The 26,772-nt window shown below is 44.0% G+C and overlaps 1 protein-coding gene across 3 annotated transcripts in view; it reads right to left on the bottom strand.

Annotated features, from left to right (window-relative positions):
* The window catches only part of GALC (galactosylceramidase), a 60,160-nt gene that overhangs the window by 18,603 nt on the left and 14,785 nt on the right, over nucleotides 1-26,772 (bottom strand). For all 3 annotated transcript variants that reach the window (XM_075532371.1, XM_075532370.1, XM_075532372.1), the window contains exons 6-16: nucleotides 25,946-25,984; nucleotides 25,151-25,281; nucleotides 22,233-22,388; nucleotides 17,659-17,783; nucleotides 15,223-15,350; nucleotides 14,182-14,271; nucleotides 13,439-13,525; nucleotides 10,911-11,061; nucleotides 9,226-9,406; nucleotides 2,826-2,989; nucleotides 2,132-2,208 (exon numbers count right to left, since the gene is read on the bottom strand). In XM_075532371.1, the coding sequence (XP_075388486.1) occupies nucleotides 2,132-2,208; nucleotides 2,826-2,989; nucleotides 9,226-9,406; nucleotides 10,911-11,061; nucleotides 13,439-13,525; nucleotides 14,182-14,271; nucleotides 15,223-15,350; nucleotides 17,659-17,783; nucleotides 22,233-22,388; nucleotides 25,151-25,281; nucleotides 25,946-25,984 (1,329 nt within the window). The remainder of the gene's footprint in view (nucleotides 1-2,131; nucleotides 2,209-2,825; nucleotides 2,990-9,225; nucleotides 9,407-10,910; nucleotides 11,062-13,438; nucleotides 13,526-14,181; nucleotides 14,272-15,222; nucleotides 15,351-17,658; nucleotides 17,784-22,232; nucleotides 22,389-25,150; nucleotides 25,282-25,945; nucleotides 25,985-26,772) is intronic.

Here is a 26,772-nt window from a genome sequence, read left to right as displayed (position 1 = left end):
TAAACTACGCAGTAGTCCTTTGTTCTGTTCACATCACTGCCTCTTTTTCCATGTAGTTTCCACATTAGCGCAAATGATGTATCCTGGAAATCCCATTATTAAAAGTTATCTATAGTTAGCGATGATCCACACAGTTGAATGCCATTGGGGAGTCAATGAAACACAAGTAAACATCTTTCTGGCATTCTCTGCTTTCAGCCAAGATCCAGCTGACATCGGCCATGATCTCCCTTGCGCCCTAATTCTGAACCTAGCCTGAACGCCTGGCAACTCCTTGTCAATATACTGCTGCAACTGTTGCTGAATAACCTTCAGCAAAATTTTATTTGCATTTGATATCAATCATTTATTTTTTTTAATTTCTGCATTCTGTTGCATCGTTGTTTTGAATGGGTACACATATGGATCGCTTCCAGTCAGTTGGCCAAGTAGCTGTCTTCCAAATGTCCCGAGAGAGAATAAATGCTTCCAGTGCCAATGTTGTTGGTGCAACCTGGAGTTCTTTCAGTACCACTGGTTCTTACTCCTATACTACCCCCTTTTGATGATGTTGGCTTTTGTGATGTATGCATACAGCAACTGTTTTTAGAACAAATGTTATTTGATGCATTGGGCATTTAGGATGAACAAGAAAGGCAAAGTTCTTGCTTTCCTGGAGCTTAAGTCCTAGTAGGAGGCAACACAGAAACACAATTGGCAAGATTGGAGTGCATGCAACATGACCAATGGCAAAGAAAGACCCTGGGAGAAGAACAAGAGAAAAGGGCCACAGAAGTATAGGTACTATTGCGCACACAGTCCTGCAAGAGTAATAGGAAAGCACCATCACAGTAAGAGGCCGTGTACAGTAGCCAGGCAAACGGACTGGATGTGAGGCGCATCTGAGTATAGTCATGAGCACAGAGAGGTTAGACGGAGGCTCTTTCTACCTAAGTATTCACTTGTGCTACTGATACGCCCAAGGATGGTAATAGTGCACACAGCGGGTGGAGTTCTGGAAACCTCTTAGCCATCACCAAACACCCAGATGTCACCAGATTTGGGGATGTGGGACAACTGTCTCAGAGGGGATCTAGGTCAGCTGGCATAAAACTGATACACAAAGGCAACGCCCTACATCCTCGTTTGGTGAGTTGCAAGCAGCAGGGGCTTACAAACCTAAGAGTGTCCAGCACAAGAGGGGAAGCAGGACGTACTTGTTTTCAAGAAGTCCTTTCAGACAATTTGATTTTTTTTAACCCTGTGTGCAAGTTATCAAAAAAAACAAACTCCAAACCTTAATTAAGGAAATGTACTATTTAAATACTGCTCATGATTTCATAAAATTACTAAAAGTAAGCCTAACTAAAAATATGCAAGGCGAACAAACATCAAACCGCAACCCTCGCTGAGGGGCACAGTGCGCGTCCAGAAGCAATGGTAGACTCAGCCTGGGGAAACAGCTGGTCTTATAGACGCTAGCTTCACTCCAGTTCATGAACACACGCAATGTCATGCCTGCAGCATCTTTCATGGAATGCAAAAGCTGATTCAAAATTCAAACAGAAGAGGAAATACACCAGAACTGCGAAGACCATTGTCAAAGGGGAACCATCAGGACCTGGTCCTGGGGACCCCACTCCTTCGTGCAGGGAGTGTTCACAAGCCCAGCTCTGCTGCTGCGCCATGCACACTCTGGTTGCTACCTGGCAGGATGGCTTCTGGAAGTACCAGCCGCACTGCTGGAAACAATGTGGGAGGAGATCGACTCCTGCACAGATGCCGGCCTAGGAAACCCATTCTCTCTGTCTTAGCTTATAACTCTGAATTCTAATTATAGACTCCGTAAACTTGAACAAAGTGTTGTTATTGTCTTTATTTAACAATTAATACTTGGTTTCAAAATCGAAATCAAACCTTTCTAAGGACAGTGCACCAGGGAGTCAACCCCTGATGGTTCCCACATGGATCAAGCTGACCTACATGACCATCCTGGGCCCGGGGGTTGGCTGGTGCCTGGGTGGAGTCCCCGCATTGCTCCATTGTTGATCACTCTCTCCTGCCTCCCATTGGGGATCAGAAAGTGCTAGAGAAGCCACGGAAAAGAGCGTGTGACCAGCAGCCGTTCGGATCAGTGAGACTGAAGACTTACCTTGAGAGTTAATGTCAGCGTGTACCATTTTTTGGCTGAAATATCAGCAGATCCTGAACGATATATGGCCCATCCAGCTGTTAAAAAGATTATCTTAATGAGATTTTTTTTTTCAAAATCTAAATTACAGAATCAAATAGCTCAGTCAGGAGATCCCAGTGGGGTAGCGTGTCTCTTCACAGCACCTTCTGAGCTGCTCCTCTGCCCCATGCTCACCCCAGATCTGGGGAGACAAGCTCACAAACTAACTACAGTCCTATGAACAAGGGGTTGTGGGAAACACTTCCCAAAAGTTTGTGGGGAAAGTCCATTATCTTTTAAGTCCATTTTCCACAAACGTTCTGAAGCCCCTTTGTGTGAAGAACCTCGTGCCAGCAACAAACACATAGACCTGCTCTTATTGAGGGGGTTCCTGGGCATGTTCTCCTGCTGCCCTCAAGTCTCCACAACGCCCCCGTCACAGCCCAGCTTAGCTCTACAGAACACCCTAAAAAGCTTGGTACGATTATTTCAGTTTTTGCTAACCTGCTCTACTCTGTACAGAACTTCACGATGTCATAATCTCGCTTGCTATTTGCTTTGCACGTGTTAAGTCTCCTCCTCGTTAGCTGTCCCGTGCTCTGAAAGAACAGGTCAGTAGAGAGTCAGCCCTCAGTCCGTGTTTCGGGATCACGCGCTAGCCTCAGTCACTTACATATGTCGCCTGTAACTTTGTAGGATCCATTGGCAAAAATCCAGAAGAAAACTCCTCTGGCACTTCTCACCAGAATGCCGCCTTTGTTTACTCGTCCTGCAATGAACACACCTCCCCGGTCAGGGGTTTCTATGTAAACATCACTCGTTATGGTCAGGTTGGTCCTGCGGAAAGAAACTAGTGATTAGGGCTTGTCAAGGTAGACCCAGCACAGAGCCGCCCTCTCACAGCCACAAGCTCCCAGACTTCTCCTGGGGAGCGGGGGGGGGGGGGGGGGGGGGGAATGGGATCTGCAGGGAGGAGGGGCTTCCAGACTTCAGGACAGGGGATCTGTAAGTGTCAAGCCTTTTCACTGTCTCTTCTAATGGGCTCCGGGGAAATACTATGTTTTGATGTAAGTTTCTTAAGAGCATGCTTCTTGTCTCTCTATAAGAAAACACCTCTCCACTAGGAACATCATAAAAAAAACAAGCAACTTTTGTACAGACACATGAAAGGTAAAACAAACAAACAAAAAACCCTGCACAAGCCTGAGGAAAACCCATTACCAGAATCAGTTTCCATCAGCTGACTGTCGCTCCAGAACAAACTGCATTGGACTAAATTTTATTTTTTAAACCTAAAACCACCTCAATTCCAGAGGAGAGACCTCAGGCTGTTTGTCTGCAGCAGCACTTCTCCAACATTACCTGCATCAGAATCACCCAAAGGCCTGGGTAAACTCGGGCCTCTGGGCTCCACCTGAGTCGGATTCAGGTGTGTGGGTAGAGCAATGGCCTCTCAAAGGCAGCCGTACCCTAGTCCCTAGGACCTGTGAGTATTAGTGTGCATGCTGGAAATGGAGCTTGAGGTGTGACTGACGAGCTGAGGTGAGATGATCCGGGGTTAGCTGAATGAGGTGTACTGTAACCACACGCACCCGAATAGGGAGGCCGAGGGACATTAGACAGAAGAAAAGACCACGCAGTCAGGAGAGTTAGAGAGTAGAGTGATGGGAACATAAGCCAAGAAAGGATGCTCGCAGCAGCCACTAGAGAGAAGATGGAAGGAATGAATTCTCCTATAGCGTCTCTGGAGGAGGCCTAGTCCTGGCATCACCCTGATCTCATCCCAATAAAATGGATTCTGAATTTGTATTTTAAACAACCACGTTTGTGCTCATTTGTTACAAAAGCCAAAGCAAAGGTATACAGTAGGTCTTTCAGGGCTCAACTCTTGAATTTGCATATCGTACTAGTTTCAGGTGATGCTGACATCGCTGGTCCAAGGAACACTGAGAAATGCTGGCCTGCAGTATAGCTCCATACATAACCCTCTGCCTTCAGGTCAATTCTGACTCACAGTGACCCTCTAGAGCAGGGCTTCCCAAAGTGAGTGATACCGCCACCCTCGGGGGGAGGGGGACTGGAATGATCTAGGAGGGTGGGTTCCAAAAGCAGATACCTCTACTCTTTCCTGGATTGTGAGTCATAGTAGAAAAGGTCCTAATTGCCAGTGGATGCCAAGTAATACACACACACACACACATGCTGAATAAGAATATATAATTATATATTTTTGTAAAGGAAGCTTCAGGCCAAATATAATTGGGAACCCGAGCTGTATAAGGTTTCCAAGGCTTTAATCTTCTTCCCACGAAGCACCTGGTGGACATGACATGCCGACAGCGGCATTTGGGTTCTTGGCTCTACAGGACAGTAAGACCTTGATCAGGGTCACCAGCCTTGAGGCGGATATTACAGAGAAAAAAGAAGTGGGTGATCTGAAAGTTCCACAGCGTTGACTACAAATTCTTCTCCAAGCTGCCTTTCAACCACACTGCTCAATTATGGAATCAAAAGGAAACTATGTTTTTAAAAAGTCAAAAACAAACAAACAACAAAAAGTCAAAAACAGGTACTAAGGAACCCTGGTGGCACTGTCAGGTAAGCACTGGACTGCTAACCATAAGGTCAGGGGTTCAATCCCACCAGCCACTCTGAGGGAAAGTTCAAGTTGTCCGCTCTGATAAATACTTATAGCTTGAGAAACTCTACACAAGGTTGCTGTGATAGTTAGGTTTATTGTGCCAAGCAGGTCCCCATAGAATATGTGGGCGGAGTTTAATCAGATCACACTTCATTGGAGGGCGGCTGAGATGAGCACTTTGTGAGGCCAGCATCCAGTTGCTCCTTCTCCCTGGTGATTGGACCAATGAGCTGTGCTTGAGCCAGCTCTTTGCCTCAACCCTGTGCTACACTACCTGTGACCCCATGGGGCCTGCTTTGCTATGCTCCCAAGCTACTGACGGTTGATGCCCCACCCGTGCTGTCTGCTGGCCAGCTCTGCTGTCTGCTTCCTTGATCTTGGACCCAGCAGCCTACCTGAGTTGAAGGACCTTCAGTATATTCACTGTTGCATAAAAGTGAATTGAACTGAGCCTTCTGTACTGCTGTGTGGACCACTTAGCTGTTACATTCCTCCTTGCTGTATAAACCTATCATTTATATATATATATATATATATATATATAAAAAATGATAAGTGTCCTGGTTTGGATTCTCTAGAGAAACATAACACAGGTGCTACATCAGAATCGACTTCATAGCAGTGGGTTTTAAACAGACGCACAATCAAGAAACCAACTTTCAATCACCTCCTCTGTGCTGGGCTAGCTGACTTCACAGGAAGAGTCAATGCTAAGGGACCGACGCCGAATGTCTCCAACACGATCCATCGCCATCAAGTGGACTCAACTCAAAGCAGCCTGTGGGCAGATAGGACTGGTCCACAGACTTCCCACAGCTGTAGGCTTTATGAACGATAGTTGCAACATCTCTCTCCTGCAGAGCTGCTGGTGGGTTAGAACCACCAGCTTTTCCGGTAGCAGTCCACACATAGGCACTACACCCCCAGCACCGCGCCCAGTGGGCTAGCAGCCTACTCATTCACCACGGTGCCCCCGTGGCTCCCCGCCAACATTAGGGGGACCCTTTCCTCTCTGCAGCTTGCTGCCAGCATGAAGCCAACCCTGATCAACACTCTTCCTACACCCCTGCCTCTTTCCTGGTGTGATCAAAAGTGGAAAATGTTACCTGTCACCATCATAAAGCCATTCGATTAACACTGGCCCAAGAGAAGGTCGACTTCTTACTCCTTTACACATCGTGTTTCAGAATAAGGGATTCTTGGAAGAGAGTGTGCTAGATAAATTTCCAAGTGGTGAATGAAATGGACTACAGGTGAGATTTATCCGCGAAGTTTCTCAATAATGCCGAGGGAACAAAAACCAGCCGAGGGATTAAACAAATTTGCTAAGAAGGAAGCGAAGCTCAGGTGTGTGCTGGGAGCCAGTTTGGCGACTGTCTTCTTACCCCAACCAAGGCTTACTAAAAGATGGGGCCTTTGTGTTGTAAGTGACTGGGCAGGCACTCTACCAAATCTAGCACGGGAGCCCTGAGTGGTTCAAACAGTCCAAGGATTAGACAACAAAACGTAAAGACTGGCGGTTGAAACTCACCCAGGGCCACTCGGGAGGTAAGGCGTGGCTGGCCAAAATGTACAGCCCTGACAACCCTATGGAATGTGACTCTCTTCTACACACGTGTCACCATCAGTCACAATCAACTCCACCCCAACAAACAAGGAAGTTCGACTGCAAAGCACCAGCGTACGGTCAGTGAGGGCTCCATCGGCGTGCTTAGGTTCCATCCCGACAGCTCGCACAGCATCCCTCAGTACAGCGGAATGGAGCACTGCCCGGTCCGGGGTACTGCTTTGTTTAGCACAACGTTGTGGCCACTGTGCCAATCGTCTCCTTGACCATCGACTTAGGCAAGCATGACCTTTTCCAGGGACTGGTCTCTCCTGGCAACATGTCCAAAGTACCTAAGATGAAGTCTCCCATCCTTACTTCCAAAAAACATTCTGGCTATACTTCCTCCGAGACTGATTTATTGGTTCTTCTGGTAGTTTCTGGTCCTTTCAACATTCTTCAAAATCCCGAAATTTGGCATCATCGGCTTTTGCTCATATGCTACCTCTTGAAATGGTTGGATGTCAACCAGTTCTTTTGGGTACAGTGACTCTGTGTATTCCTTTTTTTGTTTGTTTTTTCTTTTTTTACATTTTATTAGGGGCTCATACAACTCTTATCACAATCCATACATATACATACATCAATTGTATAAAGCACATCTTGTGGCTTCCTACACTCACACTTTTGCTGATTAGAATCCTTCAATATTTCAACTCAAGGCTTGGCTTTTTCCTTCAGTTCTTTCAGTTTAAGATAGGCTGAGTGCGCCCTTCCTTTTTGTTTTTTAACTCAATGTCTTTGTGTATTTCATTGAATGCTTTACTTTTTGTGTGTTTGAAATTCCCTGTTCTTTTTTTACCTCACTGATCTTTTCTTTCTTTCCTGTGGTTTCAATGATATCTCACTTTCTTCATGTATGATGTCCTACCACAACTCACCTGGTTTCAGACATTGGTTTTCAATGCGTCAATTTTCTTTTTGAGATGGTCTCTAAGTTTAGATATCCTCAAGGTAGTAGTTTGGCTCTCATGGACTTCTGTTAATTTCCTTTAGGTTCAACCTAAACTTGCTTGCAAATAACTAATTGATGGTCTGTTCCACAATTGGCCCCTGGTTTGGTTTGGGCTGATACTACTGAGCTTCTCCACAGATGTAGCCAATTTGTCCCTCCTCGTACTCCAACAATCTGGGTTCACAAATGTACTCTCTCTCCTTTGTTGGTGAAAGAAAGCATTTGCAATGAAGCAATCATTGGTCTTAAAAAATTCTATCTATCACCCACGACCATATTGTTTAACTACTGATCCTCGCTGTTTCTAACTTGCCCTTCTGGTCACCAGTAACTATTAATGCACCTTGACAGTTCAGACTGAAGAAGTCCATAGAGTTCAATTTCTTCATCACTGGTTTTAGTGGTAGGTGTGTCAATTTGAAGTGTATTACCTTGTCGTCCTTGTAACTGTATAGACATTATCACAGCCAACAATGTGCGTCAAGATACATCTTGAAATATTCTTTTTGATGATAAATGTGATGCCATCTCCTCTTGAATTTTACATTTCCAACATAGTAAACTATGATTATTTGACTTCAATTGGTCAGTACCAGTCCATTTTAGCTAAGAGATTGATCTTTATCTGTTCCATTTAATTTCCCAATGTTCCTAGATGCATATTTTGTACAATCCACGACCCAAAGGTGTTTACAACTGTTTCTTCTCATTTTGAGCCCTGTCCCATCAACAAATGAAGGTCCTGAACACTTTGCTCCATCGCATCCACACATTAGGTCAACTTGACTTTGGGGAGACAGATCTTCCCGAGCCATATTTTGAGTTGTCTTCCAAACTGGGCTTGTCATCTTTCTAGACTGCATTTGAGCATGTTCCACTGCTATTTGTAAGGTCTTCAGGGGCTAACTCCTCAGAACTTGACTCCTTTTTCTTCTTTGTCTGTGATTAATCTGTGAAACATTGGTGGCGTAGCTTCCAGCCTCACAGCAACAGGCTGTGACAAACGGATCTATGAGCAGGGCGCTCTATGGACAGGAACACTACAAACCCACTGCCCTCAAGCTGATATACTGCCTCCAGAGCAGTGGTTCTCAATCTTCCTCATGTCGTGACCCTTCCATATAGTTCCTCATGTGGTGGGGACCCCAAACCATAAAATTATTTTCATTGCTACTTCATCGCTGTAATTTTGCTACTGTTATGAATCAGGCACCCTCTATGAAAGGGCGTGTGTGTGTGTGTGTGTGTGTGTGTGTGTGTGTGTATAACTGTCATCTACTACCACCCAGTCAAGGAGTCACTGGGTGACTAACGCCACTAGGTAAGCATTGGACTGCTAAAGCGCCGTCTCTGAAAAGAGGGCTAGCCACAAAGGCTGGGCGTAATTCTAATATTTTTCCAGCAGGTGGCAACAGCAGGCCAGCACATGAGGTTTCCAGCAAAACAAAAACAATACACAAATCACAAAGTGGAACGAGGGGGGGGGAATCACAATATGATTAGGTTCAACTTTATAAAGTTTCTTATTCAAAACTGCTTCTGTAATGATTACTATTAAGCTGTGAATCCCTGAGGGATGGACACAGAGGCAGCAAAGACAAAGCATTGCATTGCTGTGTAGTCCCAGTGAGACGGTGATCTTTAACAGCGACTACACTCGAGACTGCTGTCTGCGCCTGAGATGTCAGGGAGCAGTTCTCCATGGCGCTACAGGACTGCCATGAGTGGGAATCAACCAACTCCAGGCCAGCTGATTGGGTTTGGGTATTAGGTGCTGAGAGGGGAAGGCCGATTGAAAATGTTTTACTGCAGAACACGATCACCAGGTTAATTCCTGCCAGCCTGACTTTGAGGACATCAACTGCACATACCATTTGTAATTCCCTATAATACTGATGGTGTTGGATGCATCCAGAGCCCAAGTAATGGGTCGATGATTCAGAACCTGGCGCAGTGTGAAGCGATGCTCTCCAGGGTCGTCCCCATTTATGAAATATTCAAAGACGCCTGTCTGATCTGCAAAATTTGGAGCTTCACTGAATGGTGGGTCACCTATTGAGAAGACAATACGTTTTCCTCTTAACATTACGTTTTAAATATGAATGTTTGCAGTCAGTCAAAATCTAAGACACAGATACAACAGATAATGACTTTCGATATCGCCATTTATAAACATCAATATGATGAGCCTGATATACAAGCTTGTATAATTTCTGATCTATCCATTTGCCTAAAGGGAAAAACTATGAGTTGGGGCATAAGGCACTTTTGCTTCAATCTCCTGTTCAAGTTCAGTCACTCCGGGCATGTTTCTTACCACTCTGAGTCTCAAGTTCCCTTCTTCCCAAGTGGGGGCCAAGGGCCAAGGTGATTAAATACCGTGATGCAGATCAAGCGCTTCTGTACGTAGAGGGGTATGTATGTGTGACTATATTAGCATCTAGCAAGAACTAAATAAATAGCAGTTTTGTTATTTCTATTATCTTTGAAACCGGGTCCTAAATGAGTGCTCGCAGTCAGCATGCAGGCAGACATTAGAAAAAGCTAACTCTATCAGAGGAAGCAGAAACAAGTCTGGGGCCCAAGCCATCTGTCATTTCTCTTCTAGTTATGTTAAATTACAGTCTTATGCGAATTTTGAGAATGATGAGGGCAACGAATGTATGAGGGTGCTTTACTCAATTGATGTATGTATGGCTAGTGACTAGAGTTGTATGAGCCCCAATAAAATGATTTCTTTAAAAAATTACAGCCTTATGAAGGCTATGGAGCATCAATTTTAATTATAACACCCTACAGCTCTGTCATACGCCATGCTTTCCCAGACACCCACTCACATTCACAACCAGGAAGGAGCAACGTGAGAATCCAGGAAAGTCAGAAGTCGTCAAAAATGGAATCACAGGGGCTTCTCTGCCGTAAACCGAGAAGGTGATGTCCTGAGAAAGGGAGCCGAGAGCCAGCAGTGGCTGGGTCAGTGGTCAAGAGTCCCTGAAGCTCCTTTAACTACAGACTTCAGGACCAAATCAGAGTCACCTGGCCTGTCAGTGAGACACCCCCCACACCCTAATTTTATATACCAATCCTTAATAGTCAACGGTTTTTGTGATTTACAAAATTATCTAATTAAAGTCTTCTAACTTTTCAAACATTTCTTAATCACATATAAGAGCTCTTTGAATAGTCTTGAGACACAGACATGCATAGAAGGGCAGTAAAAAATCCACCACATGCACACAGTTCACTAGACGCGTGAAAAAACAGCTAACAACGTGCCTTCGATTCCACACGCAAAGAAAGTGTTAGGATGGCTTTCATGAGTCTCGAAACTCGATTTTCACCAAAACCAAGTTAAAATTTATCTGAAAACAAGCCCTATGTCTTTTCTGGTACAAAAGAAAAAAAGCAGGAACCTCAAGTTGACGTTTACCTTGAAGTAGCAAGAAAAAGTGGGTTTTCTTTTACCATGCTGAGATCGCATGCACAGGATTTGACAGGTAGGAATCGACCTGTCTGGAGGTGAAGACCAAGTTAAGTTTGAGAGAAAACAACTCACGGATGTTGAAGTCATCCTTATAACTCGGCGGGAAGGGCTGGGACTTTGGAGAAGGCGGGTAGCTGCCCTTCTGCCCGGTGGTGAGGGTCGTGAGTGTGAAGAGCTCGTCCTCCTTCAGCTCCAGAGTGAAGGTGCCGTTGGTGTCAAGGACCTGAAAGGGAAGGCAAGGGTGCGCTCGAGGCCAGGGCAGCGGCTCAGCTCGCTGGGGGGAAGGGGAGGGCGCAAAGCAGATAATGCGCCTAAAGGAAAGCAAACTGATTTATATTAGAACCAGTGACCTGCTTGTGAAAGACTCGCCCACACCAAAGCCCTGGCAATCTTCTTTCCTAAGGATTTTAGAAGACTTTAGAAAACTATATTCTTTAGAAAGGAGTAAAAAGAAATCTCACTTCATGGAGGGAAGAGAACGTGGCAATTCCCAAATCTATTTCTATGAACTTATTTTTTCCCGTGATATTGCAAACTCCCTATGACTTGTGCAGTCAGTACATGTAACCCAGAGATGTTATTTTTAAAAGCTTTACTAACAGAAGACAACAATAAAATCGTGCCATTGGCCCTGTTGCTAGTCCTAGAAACCCTTTAACATTAAGAAAGAAAAGTGTTGCTCATTGTCTGTTCAATCTATTTCAATTGGCAGGTTGGGCGTATGCCGTATGGATGATCTTGACCACTTACTTGATCTCTCTTACATACAACCTCTTCATCTACAAAAGGACAATGTACTTCAAAGGGCAGCAGTGAAGATTAAAGTGAAACATGCCCTCTGCATCACAGCCATTACATGATTTTGAAGACATCTGCATCCCTTGCATAATCAACGTAGGCCTTAAATGTAAACTTGGTATGGGAAACTGTGAATGACTTCATTTTTCTATTTGGAGTTTATATTATCTATTTTAATGGTAAATTAGTAAGTCTGGTGAAGCACCTGATGACATACTCTGGATGAGAAGTAAGCTCAAATGGTATTGCCCTTCCCATGGGAAGGAGCTATTTTTATTATGCTATTTGCAGCGATTTTTGTACAAAAAAAGTAGAGATTGTCGCTGTTTAGAACTTAATATAGGAATGGGAGTTGAATCACTGAGGGTAACTAGCTGAACGTTAATAATTTCAAAAAGAAAAAGTACATTTGTGGCCATTAGGTAAAGGAATGAACTTGAGGGCTCAGTTCATTCTTTTGACTCCTTACCTAGAAAACCATCTGGGTCAAGCAGAACCCAGAAGGGGCCCCTGAATAAAAGCTGGCTTGAGAAGGCAGAGCCTTGGTCCTCCGGGCCTAATCTAGGGAGAAACGGTCCAACTCAAGAGCACCTAGTTCTCGGTGACTCAGGAAGAGGGACAAGGATGTGTTCGACAGTTCCAGAGAAAGAAACTCTGGAGCTGAGTCTTAAAGGATTGTCAGAGAATACGAGAAGAAGCCATGTGCAGAAGAGAAGCGATAAGTCGGCTAGGCTGTGCACTGAAAAATGCACGGCTAGGTTGTCAGAAGAGGTAGGGGTAGCAGGGGCAGGTGGCTGGAGAGGAAAGAAGTCCTCTGAGTCACAAGGAGGCAGTGACAGGCACGTAGAAGTGTGGACTTTACATGAGAAATCAGAGCCACTACGAGCAAGGGCCAGTTAAAACCCAGATCGACACTTTTGAGATATTCTTTTGGCAGCCGTGTGCTAAGTAGACTGGAGAGTTGGACTAGACACTGGGAAAAGTTAGGAGGTAGTTTCAAAATCCAAGAGAGAGAGAGAGAATGAAGAATTGATATAAGCAGGAGCAATGGGAACAGGTATGGAAATATGTGGATGACGTAATCATCGCTACTGGATCACAGAATGGGGACAGAGGGTGGTGGAGAAATCTAGAACCTAGAACAAAGGTTCCAAGCTTATTTGGCCTACTGGCCCCATTTTCTGAAAATAAAATAACTTAGCACCCCACTGGAAATTAATAACATTGTTCTGTAGCCCACAACCAAGGATAAAGGATACACTATCTGCTTTTAAAGAACCCTTGGAGGTCGGGCATCGCCCACCTTGGGAAAAACTGGTATAGAAAGAGATTCGGGAGCCCAGGTGGCACAGTGGGTTACTGAGCAGGGCTGCTAACCTCAAGGTCAGCATTTCAACCCACCAGTTGCTCCAAGGGAGAAAGATCAAGCTATCTATCTATTCCTGGAAACCCAGATGGGCAGTTCTATGCTGTCCACAGGGTAACTGTGAGTTGGAATCTCCTCGCCAGCAGTGAATATGAGATTCAAGTTTCTACCGGGCATTTCACCTGGGCAGACACGTGTGGGTGGTGCCATTCATCAAAACAAACTAAGTACCCAAGAGCAAAACGCACAATAAACACAAACTGTGGTACTGCTTTGAAGAGGAGTTCTCTAAAATTAAAAAATAAGGCAACTTCATCTCCTTTATACTTTGGCTATGCAGTAAACTACACAATAGAATTCTTAATTCATTAACCAGATTTCTGTTTCCTTTTACTGCTGCAAACTGCTAAATAGAAGAATGTTACTGGAAAACTACCCATATGGGATCCAGTTGTTTAAAGGTAAATTTCTTCGATGGAGTTCCAATTTTGGTGTACCACACTTGTAGCTCTGGTATTTGGCTCTGGGGAAGAAACAAACACAGAAAGCTTGGTTGAGTGACTCAGCAGATCCTCGATGATTTCCAAAACAGTGTTCCAGTGACTCAATTTCTATTTACAAAAGACCCATCCCTCAAATGTAAATAGTGATATTTTTAAATATTTATTTGTGCATTGGATGAAAGTATGCAGAGCAGAGCATCAGCAGTTTTGCATTCAGCAACGCGTCCACCTTTTATGTCAAGCCATCCACGCACGTGCCTGTCCCTTAGCCCTCTTGTCCATGCCTCCTCCTTTCCTAACCCTCTCAACTTTGTCCATGGGGAAATGCTGCCCTTTTGATTTCAAATAGTTCCAGTTCTGAAAGCAGGAAGACATTCCTGAAGCAAAGAGACTAGAGAATTTTGGCAAAAGTTTAAAAATATATCTGTCTTTTTTTGAACCTCCTTTTGAAAATCACTTTCTTAAGCCAGTGTAAAAAGATGTGTAAGAAGAATCTGATGTGGAGATATACTCTTTATGTGGTTAGGAGTTAGAAAGGGCCCTACATCCGTCCATTCCTGTACAAGCTGCTAACGCGTTCAGGAGACTTCACACAAGAACCCTTACACTGTGCTAGCCTATGTACATTCTCACAGTCAAACCACACTGACAATCCCAGAGGGTGAGCATGGCTTACCAAAGAGCCTTTCAGGGAGAAGGACGCGACTTGTCTGGACACATTGAAATAAGGGAGGAAGGGCCGTATACACAAAGAGTGTTTGTGACTCTATGGGTAGGAAAACAGATAACAACAGAGTGAAGGCAATGATGTACAAGGTAGTATCCTAAGGTGGGGGTAAGTAGTATAACAAAAACAGTATTCACCAGGTAGCAAATAATCAATTTACTTCCCAAAATAAGTTAACTACTTAGTTAACCAAAGGTTAATTAATTGACTTATTTAATTTAATTAAGTTCATTCTCCTAATGGAACGTTTCTTGAAATGTGTATTCTGTAGAGCTAAAGTATCAACTGTCTTCAAGTCCCTGCAGGCTCTTGGCAGGCCCACGTGTACTCAGTAAAACTGTGCTCCAACGAGTCTCCAGTGCCTGGTTTGGGCCTGGTGATAGCCAGGCCTTCTTGCTTCCAAGGCACTTCTGGGTGGATTCAAACCCCCAGCCTTTAGGTTACAGTAATGGGGCATTCAAGATCTCCCCTGTAGATAAGCTGCGTTAAAGTAAAACCCAATGGCATTTCGACTAAATGAAATTCTCGATTCAAAGCTAATCATTAGCTATAGTTTACGGCGTATGTGTTAATTTTTATGTTGTAACTCTTTCCAAGTAAACCACATGGAATGAAAGAAAGCAAGTTTGAAGTGTTTTCCTTAAAAAGCATCTTATCTACCTATCCCCACAGTAACCATCTCACTCCATATTACAAATCATGCTGGCCTTCACATCATCTATAAATGCAAAAACCACCTGCTAATCAAGGTGGATGGCGACCTGATGACACACTCCCCCCAGCTCCTGTACAGCCGATGATGACAGACACGTCGGACGGTTTATGAAATGGACCCCTCGTATTATATTAGTTTAAATGTTATTTAGCAAATATCAATGATACCTCCGTAAAAGTGGGTTTAAAAACAAATATGTTCAGTAACAAATGCGTTACTAGGCTGATCTTCCCATCCTAGAGTCGACTTCATCTAATTGCAATAACAATCGTTACCATCGTTTCTATGATGATGGTGAGGTTGCCTAAACCATCGGTGAGCGCTACATAGCTTCCTCCTTGCTTTAGAAGCCCGACTGTCTTCAGGTAATGCCAGCCTGGTTGCGTGAACTGCGTGGTGTGAGCTGTAGAAAGGCAGAGAGAGACCCAAGTAAGATAAAATGGCAATGATGCTTCCTTTAAAAAGAAGAGTGTTCAAGGGGCTGCCACAACAGGGGTTCAGTCTTGCCATGCCAAACATTTTCTATTCTAAAGGGGGAAAACCCACTGACCTCATTCCCACTTTTAAATAATGATCTAATGAGTAGGAGTATCCCAGGAAGAGTCTCAGAGTGGTAAGCACAAATGAACCTGGACACGTGATTCAAGAATCTGATGTCAGCCAGAGACTCAAAATATTCATCATTTTCTTTCCCGGTAATAAGAGCTACTCTGGCCCAACCCCTGTTCGTTTCTGTTAAGCTCATCATAATATCACTGCATGAAAAACCGTTAAACAGTGCTCATGCATTTCGAAAGCCTACTCTCTATGGTTTCAAACAAATTTTTTTCCAAAATAAACATTTAATGGGCACCTTCAAAAAGGCTCTGAAAACTTACAAAGCTCTACTCTCCCAAAATAAAGCAGTTACACAAGTCATAGAGCACCTAGATAATACAGGCCAGCAGTGTTAGCATGTCACGGGGTAACAAACACGGAAATACAACTGCATCTCAGCTCCTCCAGATTTTAGAAAAACAACTCAGGGAGCTGCGTCTCATCACCAGACTCCCTGGCACGACTATAAAAGGGGCCTTCACAAAGCCTGCAAACTGATCTTTTCATCCCAGTTTTCCATGGACTTTTTGAAGCTTCTTTGTAATATTTCGAGAAAACACACAAAGAAAGAAAATCATCACATTACCGGTAAGTATTCAAATTTCAAAATCTCTGATTTATAATTTTCCTTTGAAAACATCCTAGCTTGGAAGGAATTGATCTTTTAAAAAAAATGATTGTTTTTATGGTATCAAAATGAAATGGCCGTGTTTTATTGTTTTAACCAAAAGAATATTACAAAAAATAAATTCAAGGAAACTCAACAAGAGAAGTTTTATTTGTTATATTTATATGATCATGTTTACACAAGTTCCTTTGTGACTAAAGACACCAATAGAGTAAGTTTTGTGTTTCAATAGAGAGCTGCATCACCTATAACCCTGGTTCATTATCTTTGAGCCAGACTACATCTCCATTCTGACTCATAGCAACTTTATTGGACAAAGTAGGTTGAACAGCCCCCGAAGGCTGTCAATCTTTACAGAAGCAGCCGAGCTGGCAGGTTTGACCTGCTCAACGCTCCGTTAGCAGCCCAACCCTGAGCCCACTGCCCGCCAAGGCCCTGATAAGTACAGTCAGTCCTATTTGGTGAGGTTGTGATCGATTTCTTCTCTGCTGGGGACAGCCAGTCTTGTTTCTTTGCAATTCACTTCAAATTCCTTTACTCCATATAAATGCTTGCTTTTCCTTTTTTCAGTGATAACGTCTGGTTGACTCCCTTATCTCAAAGTAATAGATATTATTTAACATGTATTTGCTTTTATAGCTGCATGAGCCATGATTCCCCTTCTTTTAATCACACACACCTGTAAATTTCGGACACAATGCAAACCACCTATATGGTTTTATAACTCTCACATGTACTTATTCATGTACTAATTTAACATCACTCACACTCCCTGCCCTCGAGTCCATGCTGACTGACTACAGCGCCCCCTGTGGGTGTCCAAGACTGGAACTGTTTACAGGAATAGAAAGCCCAGTCTTTCTCCCAAGAACCTGCTAGCGATTTCAAACTGCCAGTTAAGCGGATTGCAGCCCAACGCGTAATCATTACGCCACCAGGGCTCCTGTTAATAATTACAGTGTCTGTTAATTGCCTAATGAGTGCCTTTGATTTTCACATTTTTCTGATCAATAAAATGATACCAGTGTGAAACGTAAAGGGCTCCCAGGAGTCATTCTAAATCACCTTCTGATACTCTGAATCATTGTAGGAATGAGTCTCATAGTTTGTGATGGTTATGTGACTCTCTGAGAGGAGAGATGATGCCCGCGTCTGGTCACCACCATTAAGTCCAGGACTTGGCACGGTGCCACTGTGCCGTGGGCTGTCAAAGACACTTGCAAACCACAAAACACTAGTGAACATCAAGTGCTGATGAACACTAACTAGATTGTTCAAGCCCAATAATCAATAACAAAATACAAAAGGTAGTCTAATTACTCAAAAGGTTCTTACAAAACACTACGGTGCAATTGCTTTAAACAGATACACCGCATGCACCCAGGGGCAGGCACACACAAACAGCACACACCATTGTTTGACTCTCCCACAGTGCTGTCTGCTTTGTGAAGAATTCCAGGGACAAGAAGAGGAAGCTGAACATTACCTGATATCCAGATGGGAAGTTCTACTGCATAGTGCCCACTCCATGGCTCCTGAGCAGTCATCAATCCACACCTCCCATAAGGGAGCTGCTCATAGTAACTAGCCACCAAATTCCAAGCGATGGTGCTACAAGATTTGGTAAATGAAAGAGAAACACTAAAAATTCGTGATGAAAATGTTAAGGCTCAAAGCCTGTAGTACAAAGCCCTGCTCATCGTTTAGGGAAATGACCACCCAAGACTAGGACATATAAATGGCCCAAGTGCCCACACAATGTGAAAAGGCCAGTGTCAGGTGCAGCGAGGTGCTTTTACAGAGGACCACATCGTCAAAGTGCACACTGATGAGTTACGCCGTTCAGCCCAAGGATGGCACATGCAACACTGGGAACACATCACAGATCTGAATCAAATACAAAGAAAGGCTTCTTCGTACCTGCTCTCCTTTCCAGTCAGCCTTCTTTTTTCCCAGTCAGTTTAGTGGGGGCTCTTACATCTCTGATAACAATCCATACATCCATTGTATCCAGCACATTTGGACATACGTTGCCATCATCCTTTTCAAAATATTTTCTTTCTACTTGAGCCCTTGGTATCAGCTCATTTTCCCTCCCTCATGAACCCTTGATAATTTATAAATTATTATATTTTTTCATGTCTTACACCAACCACTGTCTCCCTTCACCCACATTTCTATTGTTCATCCCCCTTGAGGGGGGGGCAGTTATACATATATCATTGTGATCCACTCCCTCTTTCTCCCCCACCTTCCCCGATCCTCATGATATCACTACTCCCATTACTGTTCCTGACGGGTTTATCTTCCTGGGTTCCATGTGATGAGAGCTCTTATCTGTACCCATGTACATGCACTAGTCTAGCCGGATTTGTAAGGTAGAATTAGGGTTGTGATAGTGGAGGAATTGAAGCATTAAAGAACTAGAGGAATGTTGTATGTATTGTTGGTGCTATACTGCACCCTGGTTGGCTCATCCCTTCCCTGTGACCCTTCTCTAACGGGATGTCCAATTGTCTACAGACGGACTTTGGGTCTCCTCCCCCACCTCATTCGCATCAATATGATTATTTGTTCTGGATCTTCGGACACCTGGTCCCATCAACACCTCATGATCACACAGGCTGGTATGCGTCTTTCATGTGGGCTTTATTGCTTCCCAGCTAGATTCCACTTGTTTATCTTCAAGCCTTTAAGACCCCAGACACTGTATCTTTTGACAGCCAGATACCATCAGCTTTCTTCACCACATTTACTTATGCACCCATTTTGCCTTCAGCGATTATGTCGGGAAGGTGAGCATCACAGAATTCTAGGTTATTAGAACAAAGTGTTCTTACATTGAGGAGTACTTGAGTAGAGACCCAATGTCTGTCTGCTACCTTAATATTTAATATATATGTATATAGATCGAGTCCCTATCATTACATATAAATGCATTTACGTATGCATGTGCCTGTATTTATATTTCTATAAATGCCCTTTGCCTCCTAGTTCTTTCTTTTATTTACTTTTCTCATGTCCCACTCTTATGTTTAACCTTCATTCATCTTTCAGTAATTCCTCTGGGCTACACTGCACTTAATCAAGTGGTACCAAGCATTCTACACCCTCCTCACCATCAATTTTAGATCACTTGTTGTTCCCTTGTCCCTGCGTTTGTTAGTTCCCCACTTCCTTTCCCCGCCTCACCCTCTTCCATGCCCCCCCCAACCCCAACCATCAGTCCCACTGCTTTCTCCTTGGGATTGTTTATCCTGCCTATCTTATATAGATAGACATGAAGAAGACAAAAATAAAGAAAAGCCTATAAATAGTTCCAGATCTATTAACCTTTCTGAATCTTTTCCAATCGAGTCTGATGAGGTGCCAAGCCCTGCCTCCTTAGTCTACTTATGGAATTCCTCAGGGACTTCATTGCTTTGCTCCCCTTGCTGCTGTTACACTCCCTTCATGTGTCGCCCGTGTGGTGGGGTCAGACTGAGCACAGTTCCACACTGTCTCCTATATTGTCCCCATAGTACTATGGGCCAGTGAGGGGACACCGTGACTCCTGGTGGGGCGGGTCCTATGGTTCTCTCCGTGCATTGGCACTTCAGAGCAGGAATATCCTCCTCGGGGTTTGCCGGACCAGGATGACAGTCAGCCTTCTTACTTAGTGACATCATTTTGTGAACTTGACTCTGACCTGCTGCTCTGGTTTTTGTTTTCACTCTCTTCTTTCCGATGATCAGGTCCTAGCAGTCCATAGCTATTGTCCAAACCCTAAGATTATGACTCTGTGGTTCGCAGGAAAATCCAAGGAAAGGCAAAGGGAAGCCCTAGCGCTTTGCACTGCTTGGCTCTCAAAAGTGAAATGAATGTGCCCTTTAACTATAGCAATTTTATCAAAAATGTAAACAATGCTATCGTTAGGAAGCACAGCCCTTTAAATTCTGTTGACTCAAAGAAGAAATATGTTGTCCTGACCTTCAGAATGCCTTTACTAGTGAACAATTTCAAAAACAGTTTCAGGATTTGACCTACAGTTTGCTAATTACCTAGACACAGGTATCCTCTCTAGCTCGTGATGAGGATATCAACTGAGGCAAACGTCTGGAGGGCATTTTGTAGTCTGAAAGCTTTTAAGCTTTTAAAAGGACATATGATTCTGACCCAGCCATCCTACTGATCAGAATACACCCTAAGGAAAGAGTCGTAGAGGAGTATGAAGATACTGAGCTTTCATTTCCATCTGTAAGAAACACGTAGAAAATAAAGGCTACTTCCATTTCCAGGAAGAGGCAGCAAGTGGCTTCTCTAGCAGAGCTTCCAGCCTGCACTGCACCAGAGTCACCGGGGCACTGACGTGTCCGTCAAGAGCCCCAAGTCCTGGGAACCTTCAGAATTTCTGGTTCAGCAGGTCAAGCTGCTGCCAAAGAGTAGGTAAACCAAGCACCTCCGGTGCTCATGAAGAGGCATGGTATTAGGGAATTACTGCTCAAGGTCCCACAGTACACGTAAGCAAAATGATGACACACAAATATGCTGAAACATGAGAAAATGGTCATCATGCCATGTTTCAGGGAAAAACAACCTGCTAAACAGATTCTATCTTATCTTACGGGGCAGTGTAAGATAAGATAAAACAATTATTTATCAACTATCAAGGGGGAAGGGGGGAGCGGGGAGGGAGGGGGAGGGGAAAAAAAGGAAACCGAGCCGATTCCAGGAACCCAAGTGGAAGGCGAATTTTGAGAATGACGAGGGCAACGAATGTATAAGGGTGCTTTGCTCAATTGATGTATGTATGGATTGTGATGAGTTGTATGAGCCCCAATAAAAAGATTTATTAATAAAAATGCACACATGAAAATATAAATTTGAAGGGCACACACCCAAATGCCTATGGGTATTTTTATTGCTGGATGCCAAAATTATGGATAATTCTGTTTCCGTCTTAGCAAATATTTGCTATTTCTAACGTCTCTGCCATGAATATGAATGACTCTTGCAACAAATTTAAGTTATCAAGCCAAGTCCCCTATGCCAACATCCTAACTTTCAAAGAGAAACAAAAAAGCAATTAAAGACTAGCAACAAATGTAATCCCCTTGTCCTGGCACCATGCTTTTGTTCTGGTTAACATTGTTTTAAACAACAACTTCATGATAACTATAATTACAGTGCTTTCAAATCATTTGAGAAAATGTTTCCCTTGGGAGGAAAAGGGGTTGTAGTCCCCCTCCACCCCCAAATAATCTGTTTTTCTTTTTAAAAAGACTACAAAGGACTTTTGGGGGGTAACTGGGAAAATTTAAATAGAGACAATCTTTAAAATATTAGAAAATATTGCTGCGTAAGAACATGATGCTGTGATCACAGAGGGGGCGGTTTTCAGAGACGCAGGAAACATGCTTGGGGTGGACTGTGGTCATGACATCTATCATGAACCGCATCATTGTTCATGAGAAATATGTTTTTGATAATTGCCTTCAAGTTGACCCTGACTCAGGAAATAGATGTAGCTTTCCAAAAACAAAACAGCTAACTGCATGGTCTGCATGAGAGAGACACTAGGGTTCAGTAACCTGAGCCTCTACGCTGCTGGTGGGGACCCTCAAGTCCAATCCTACTCGTGGCATCCCTGTGCACGGCGGAAGGAGACTCTGCCCAGGCCGGCACCAGCCTCATGACTGCTCGTAGGCCTCAGACCATTGTTGCAGCCACTGTGTCGACCATCTCCTACACAGAGATAGAGATCTAGCTTAGGTCCAGGGAGAGCCACCCATGAGGGGTGACAACAGTTAGGGTGTTTGCCTGTAGGTAACTTAGAAAGAAGTCCCAGTACTTTACTTTGAAAGCATCGGCTACAACCACCTCTGCAAAGCATCACAATTCCATGCGTCGAACACACACCATGGCAACTGGCATAGGTACAAAGGAGGTAAGTCACTAAAATGCGTAAAATCAAGGAACTTACCTGGATTGTAAGAATAGAGCTAGCCATTCCACTTATTTGTGCTTTTGAAAAATTTTATTTTCAAAAAACCAAAACTTTCAAAGTTTTTCATTACTTACGAAGTCATGTGGCCATTGATATAATTCTGATTCAGTACACGACCCCAGCAGCCTGCGCCCACATCATTATTCACAGTGCTAAAATCTTCAGAAGACCAAAGTTTCTTCTTGGTCAACTTTGCATCCCGAACTGTATAGGTGCCAGGATAATGAGCCCTAGGGGAAGAAGGGTGAGGAGAGGTGGAGAACGGTCCGAATGGGACACGTTTGTGTATTTGGTGAGTGAACAGAAAGGCATGTCTTCTCTGAGGTTTTCTATTTTAAACACTGGACAAGTTCCAGACAGACGGCAGGCTGAATGCAGATCTCCGCCTCTCACCATTTCTGCCCAAGCATCCCGTGAATGACAGCACCGAGAAGGCGCTACACTGTGACAGCACACCGACTAGGGAAGACTCTCAATGCTGAGGGATGTCCATCTGTTTGTTCCTGGAAACCACAAAATGTATGGAAGCCTGTGGGTCTGGCAGTTCCAGAACACTCCAAGAAGAGATCCAGGTAGACATTCAAGTGGGATTTTCTGGAGGAAGCCAGAAAACTGGGAACCTTAAGAATGGTCGGATTAAGGGACTGCAATTAAGACTAAGGGGCGCCTTGCTTGTATTAAAAAGTACCAAACATTCATTCACTCCTAGCCACCAAGAGAAAAACAGCTTGGCGTTTACTCCAAAAGAACTCATCCTTGGAAAAAACAATCATAATCTACCTTGGAAGAACTAGAAGGAAGTCAGTCCTCCAGAGCAGTGGTTCCCAACCTAAGCAGCCGTGGGCTCCTACAGACGCAGGGCTGCCACACCTCACAGCGGCCACACCCTCCGAGCTGACTGCTCGGATGTCTTGAATTTAACTGGCCAATCATCATCTCAGAAAACAGTTTTGAGTGGAGCTTTTTTTTTTAAGGTACCCTAATGAAAATAAGACAAGTTTATTATTGAGAAAACTTGCCTGGAGCCTTCTACTGACATGCTTAAGTGTGTTTTGTTTCGGGGAAAACAGGCACGTAGGAACGGGAACCCTGGTCGCAATATTTCTTGATTGCCTGAGAAGATGGTGCGGGCGTGGCCTCTGACCTTCTCCAGCTGCGAGCAAGGGCAAAGAACATCAAATTCCATGTCAGCCTCACCCAAAGCTGGTTTCTATGAGGCTACAGTCAGACCTGAGAACAGACTACAAAGAAGGAAGAGACTGGCCACTTGAGAAGAATCAGCGAATGAACACCGGATGCACAGCATCAAACACTGTCAGACCCAGAGATGCTCACGAAGAGGAGAAGATGGCCAGAGAATGTTCTGGCATTTGAATGCCCAACTCAAGAGGGGAGATTTTCCTTTTGCGCTCCTTCAGCTGAAGAAAAGCGTTGACTTTCTGAGTCCAGGTTTTTGCACACTGCATCGCAATAGCGTACTTTGCCTTGTCGAGCTGATGTTTGAAATTTTCTGTTCAGTTATTTTACTGTGCCTTCTTTTTTATCATTGTCTTTAGCTAGTCTACATTCAAGAGCAAGACCACTTTGGTCTTTCCTTCTTGTCTTTTAAATGACCTTTTGCTTTCTTCATGTACAAAATGATATTAACTCACATGGTCTTTGATCATCACTGTTCAATGGATGTAATCTGCTCAAGATTTGGGTGAAATAAACGCAAGGTTGCATTTTGGCTCCCTGGGACTTGTGTTAATTTTCTTCAACTCATAACTGAATTTGGCATAAGAGCAGTTGGTAAGCTGTTCTACAGCTTGTCCCTACCCTTGTTTTGGCTCATGCGCTTGAGCCTGTGTGTCACCTCTTCCCACAGATACAGTCAATTTGACTCTTGTGTTGGGCAAGGTCCACGTGTCTCGTCAGTTTATACTGCTGACAAGAAAGGTATCTGCGATGAAGGAGTCGGTGTTCTGCCAAGGTTCTACCATGCAACCTCCAGCATGCTTCTGTAACCAAAGCCATACTTGCCAACCACTGATCCTTCCTCTTTGTTTCTCACTTCCTCTTTCCAATTCTCAATAATAACTCCGGACACCGAAGTACAGATGAACTTCCGTGGTTTGCAAAATTTCGCGCACACTGTATAAATTATTTACACTGTTGCTGAGAAAAACAGGTCCTCTCTGCACGACTCCACCAAAGGCCCAAGACTAAAGGCTTTGGGCTGGTATTCCCCTACACCCGTCCCCCTACACAGCTCTTCCCTTGGCTGATTTCTATTTGTATCATTTTGCTAAAATAAACTGCAAACACGAGTATAACAACTTTCAATGAATTCAATGAGTCATTCAAGCAAACTAATGAGCCGACTGTTGATCTTCAAGAAAACCCAAACCCAGTGCCACCAAGTAGATGCGGACCCTCTGGGACAAAGCAGGGCTGCTCCTTTGGCTTTCTGAAGCTGCGAAGCTGCACAGAAGCAGTAAGCCTCGTCTTTCTCTCATGGAGTGCACAGTAGGCTCTCACTTCTGAACTTGTGTCTAGCAGGCTAATGCGTAACCCCCAGGAAGGAACAGCCAGACTCCCAGCTGACTTCAGATGAGCGTAATCTTGGGATTTGAACTTGGCAATATCAAAGTAAGTGCACAAGTGTTTACATTGAGAACTGCCAGCCATAGAAAGCCTGGGACTTAGGACCTAATTTCAGTATATTGCCTTTATAGTGACTAAAATCTAAAGTAGTACTATTCTGGCCCTGCATCTAAGCAAAGACTCCAAATATTTACAAAAATATTTAAAACTTACAAATACATTTCACTGTCAATGGAAGAGTCTAAAACTTATGAATATTTACCAATACATGCTTTGATTAAGTAAACACAAGAAAGCTACATTCTGGCAATATATCTAATGTGGAGGGGAAGCGAAACAAAGGTGCATTCATTACACAGAGCCAGCAACCAGAAATTGCTAGTTTTCCAAATGAAGCATTTCTTACCCTATCACATCAACCACCTTCAAGAGTTCAGCATCAAGCATCATTGAAGCAGAAATGGGCTCCCAGAGATTGTCACTTGCTATGATTTTCACTCGCTCCAGACCATGATGGTTCAGCATTGCTCTTAACATCTTTCAGAGAGGCAAACAGAACACACAGGAGGGGTTACAAATGCATGTCTAGCCTTTGCATTCGACAGAGCTAGCTAAGGTATCTTCACAAAACAGCATCCTGGAAGGTAGTACCAATACATAGCAATACCAATGTCCCCCAAACCAATCAATATCTATAAGGTAACCCACTTCATTGGACCATTTGAAAAATGTAAAGCTCAGGCGCCAAGACGTTTCAGAGAAGAGCTTAATACAGACGGATGAAAGAGAGGCTGTTCTGGTAGAAATGGGCGAGGGGCCTGTCACTCATCCACCCACGGCCATCCATGGCCACCCACAGCCATCCATGTCCACCCACGGCCATCCATGTCCACCCACGGCCATCCATGTCCATCCATGTGAACCAATGACCATCCATGACATCCATGTTCACTAATGAACATCTATGTCCACCCATGTCCATCCATATCCACCCATGATCCATGTCCACCCACGACCATCCATGACCATCCATGTCCCTCCATTACCCTCAGAACTTGATTCAGATTCAGATACCATTGAAGCACCACATACTGAGAAGCAAAGCAAACCATAAACACAATGTAAGCAGCACAAATACATTTTAATTCTACGAAGGAATCATTCATGAATAAAGATGGAAGGATGTTGAAGTTTTACAGACCTTGATGTAACTGATGTCAAATGTTCTCTCATTCCATATCTACTAAGAGAAAAGGCAAACAAATTATGAGTTGAAAGTTCCAAGTGTCAAAAAGAATAAAGTACCACTAAAATAGCACTTCTCCCCTCGGCTTTCCTCGGGTCTGAAACACGTTTCTTATATCACGAATGCAGGATCACAGAACTTAGAGCTAGTTACAAAATAAACACGTTGTACAAATTAAAATACTGCTTTTTGTAATCTTAAAAAACCTGCTAGGTGTTTTTCAAAAGTAACTTACTCTAAAGACTCATGCTGACAATGCAGCGTGTGTCCCTCGTCTGTCTGTTTGTAGCACGGTGGGGACGGACGTACATGTTCCTGTGCTACTGGGCGCTGCGGCACCGGCATTTCAAATGTCCGCAGGGTCACCCATGGTGGGTATGTGTGTGTGAATGGTGCTTCCAGACTCAGACAGCCTGGGAAAGAGGGCCTTGACAATCGATGAGAGGCTTCGTAGCAGTTGGACAAGGGCATAATGTCAGAAGGTAAGACCCTCAAGTTGGAAGGCACGCCACGGAAGGAGGGAGAGCTGCCTGCTTACACAGCCCCCGTGACAACACAGACGGAGAAAAGCGCGTGCTCGGGACCTTCCCTTGCTGATGCGGCACAGCTCAGAGAAGAAGCATTAATCGTCTGGACCTGAAATGCATGAAATACAGTCTACTTTCAGTGCCTCTCAGGCCGCCACCCTTCACACAGCTCCTCAGTGGGTGAGGCCCCCAACCATCACATTATTTTCATTGCTACGTCATCACTGTAATTTTGCTACTGTTATGAATCATAAT

Source organism: Tenrec ecaudatus, chromosome 14 (genome assembly GCF_050624435.1).
Source record: "Tenrec ecaudatus isolate mTenEca1 chromosome 14, mTenEca1.hap1, whole genome shotgun sequence".
Taxonomy (NCBI): domain Eukaryota; kingdom Metazoa; phylum Chordata; class Mammalia; order Afrosoricida; family Tenrecidae; genus Tenrec; species Tenrec ecaudatus.
The sequence above is the reverse complement of the archived record's forward strand: the minus strand, read 5'-3'. Positions and strand labels throughout refer to the sequence as shown.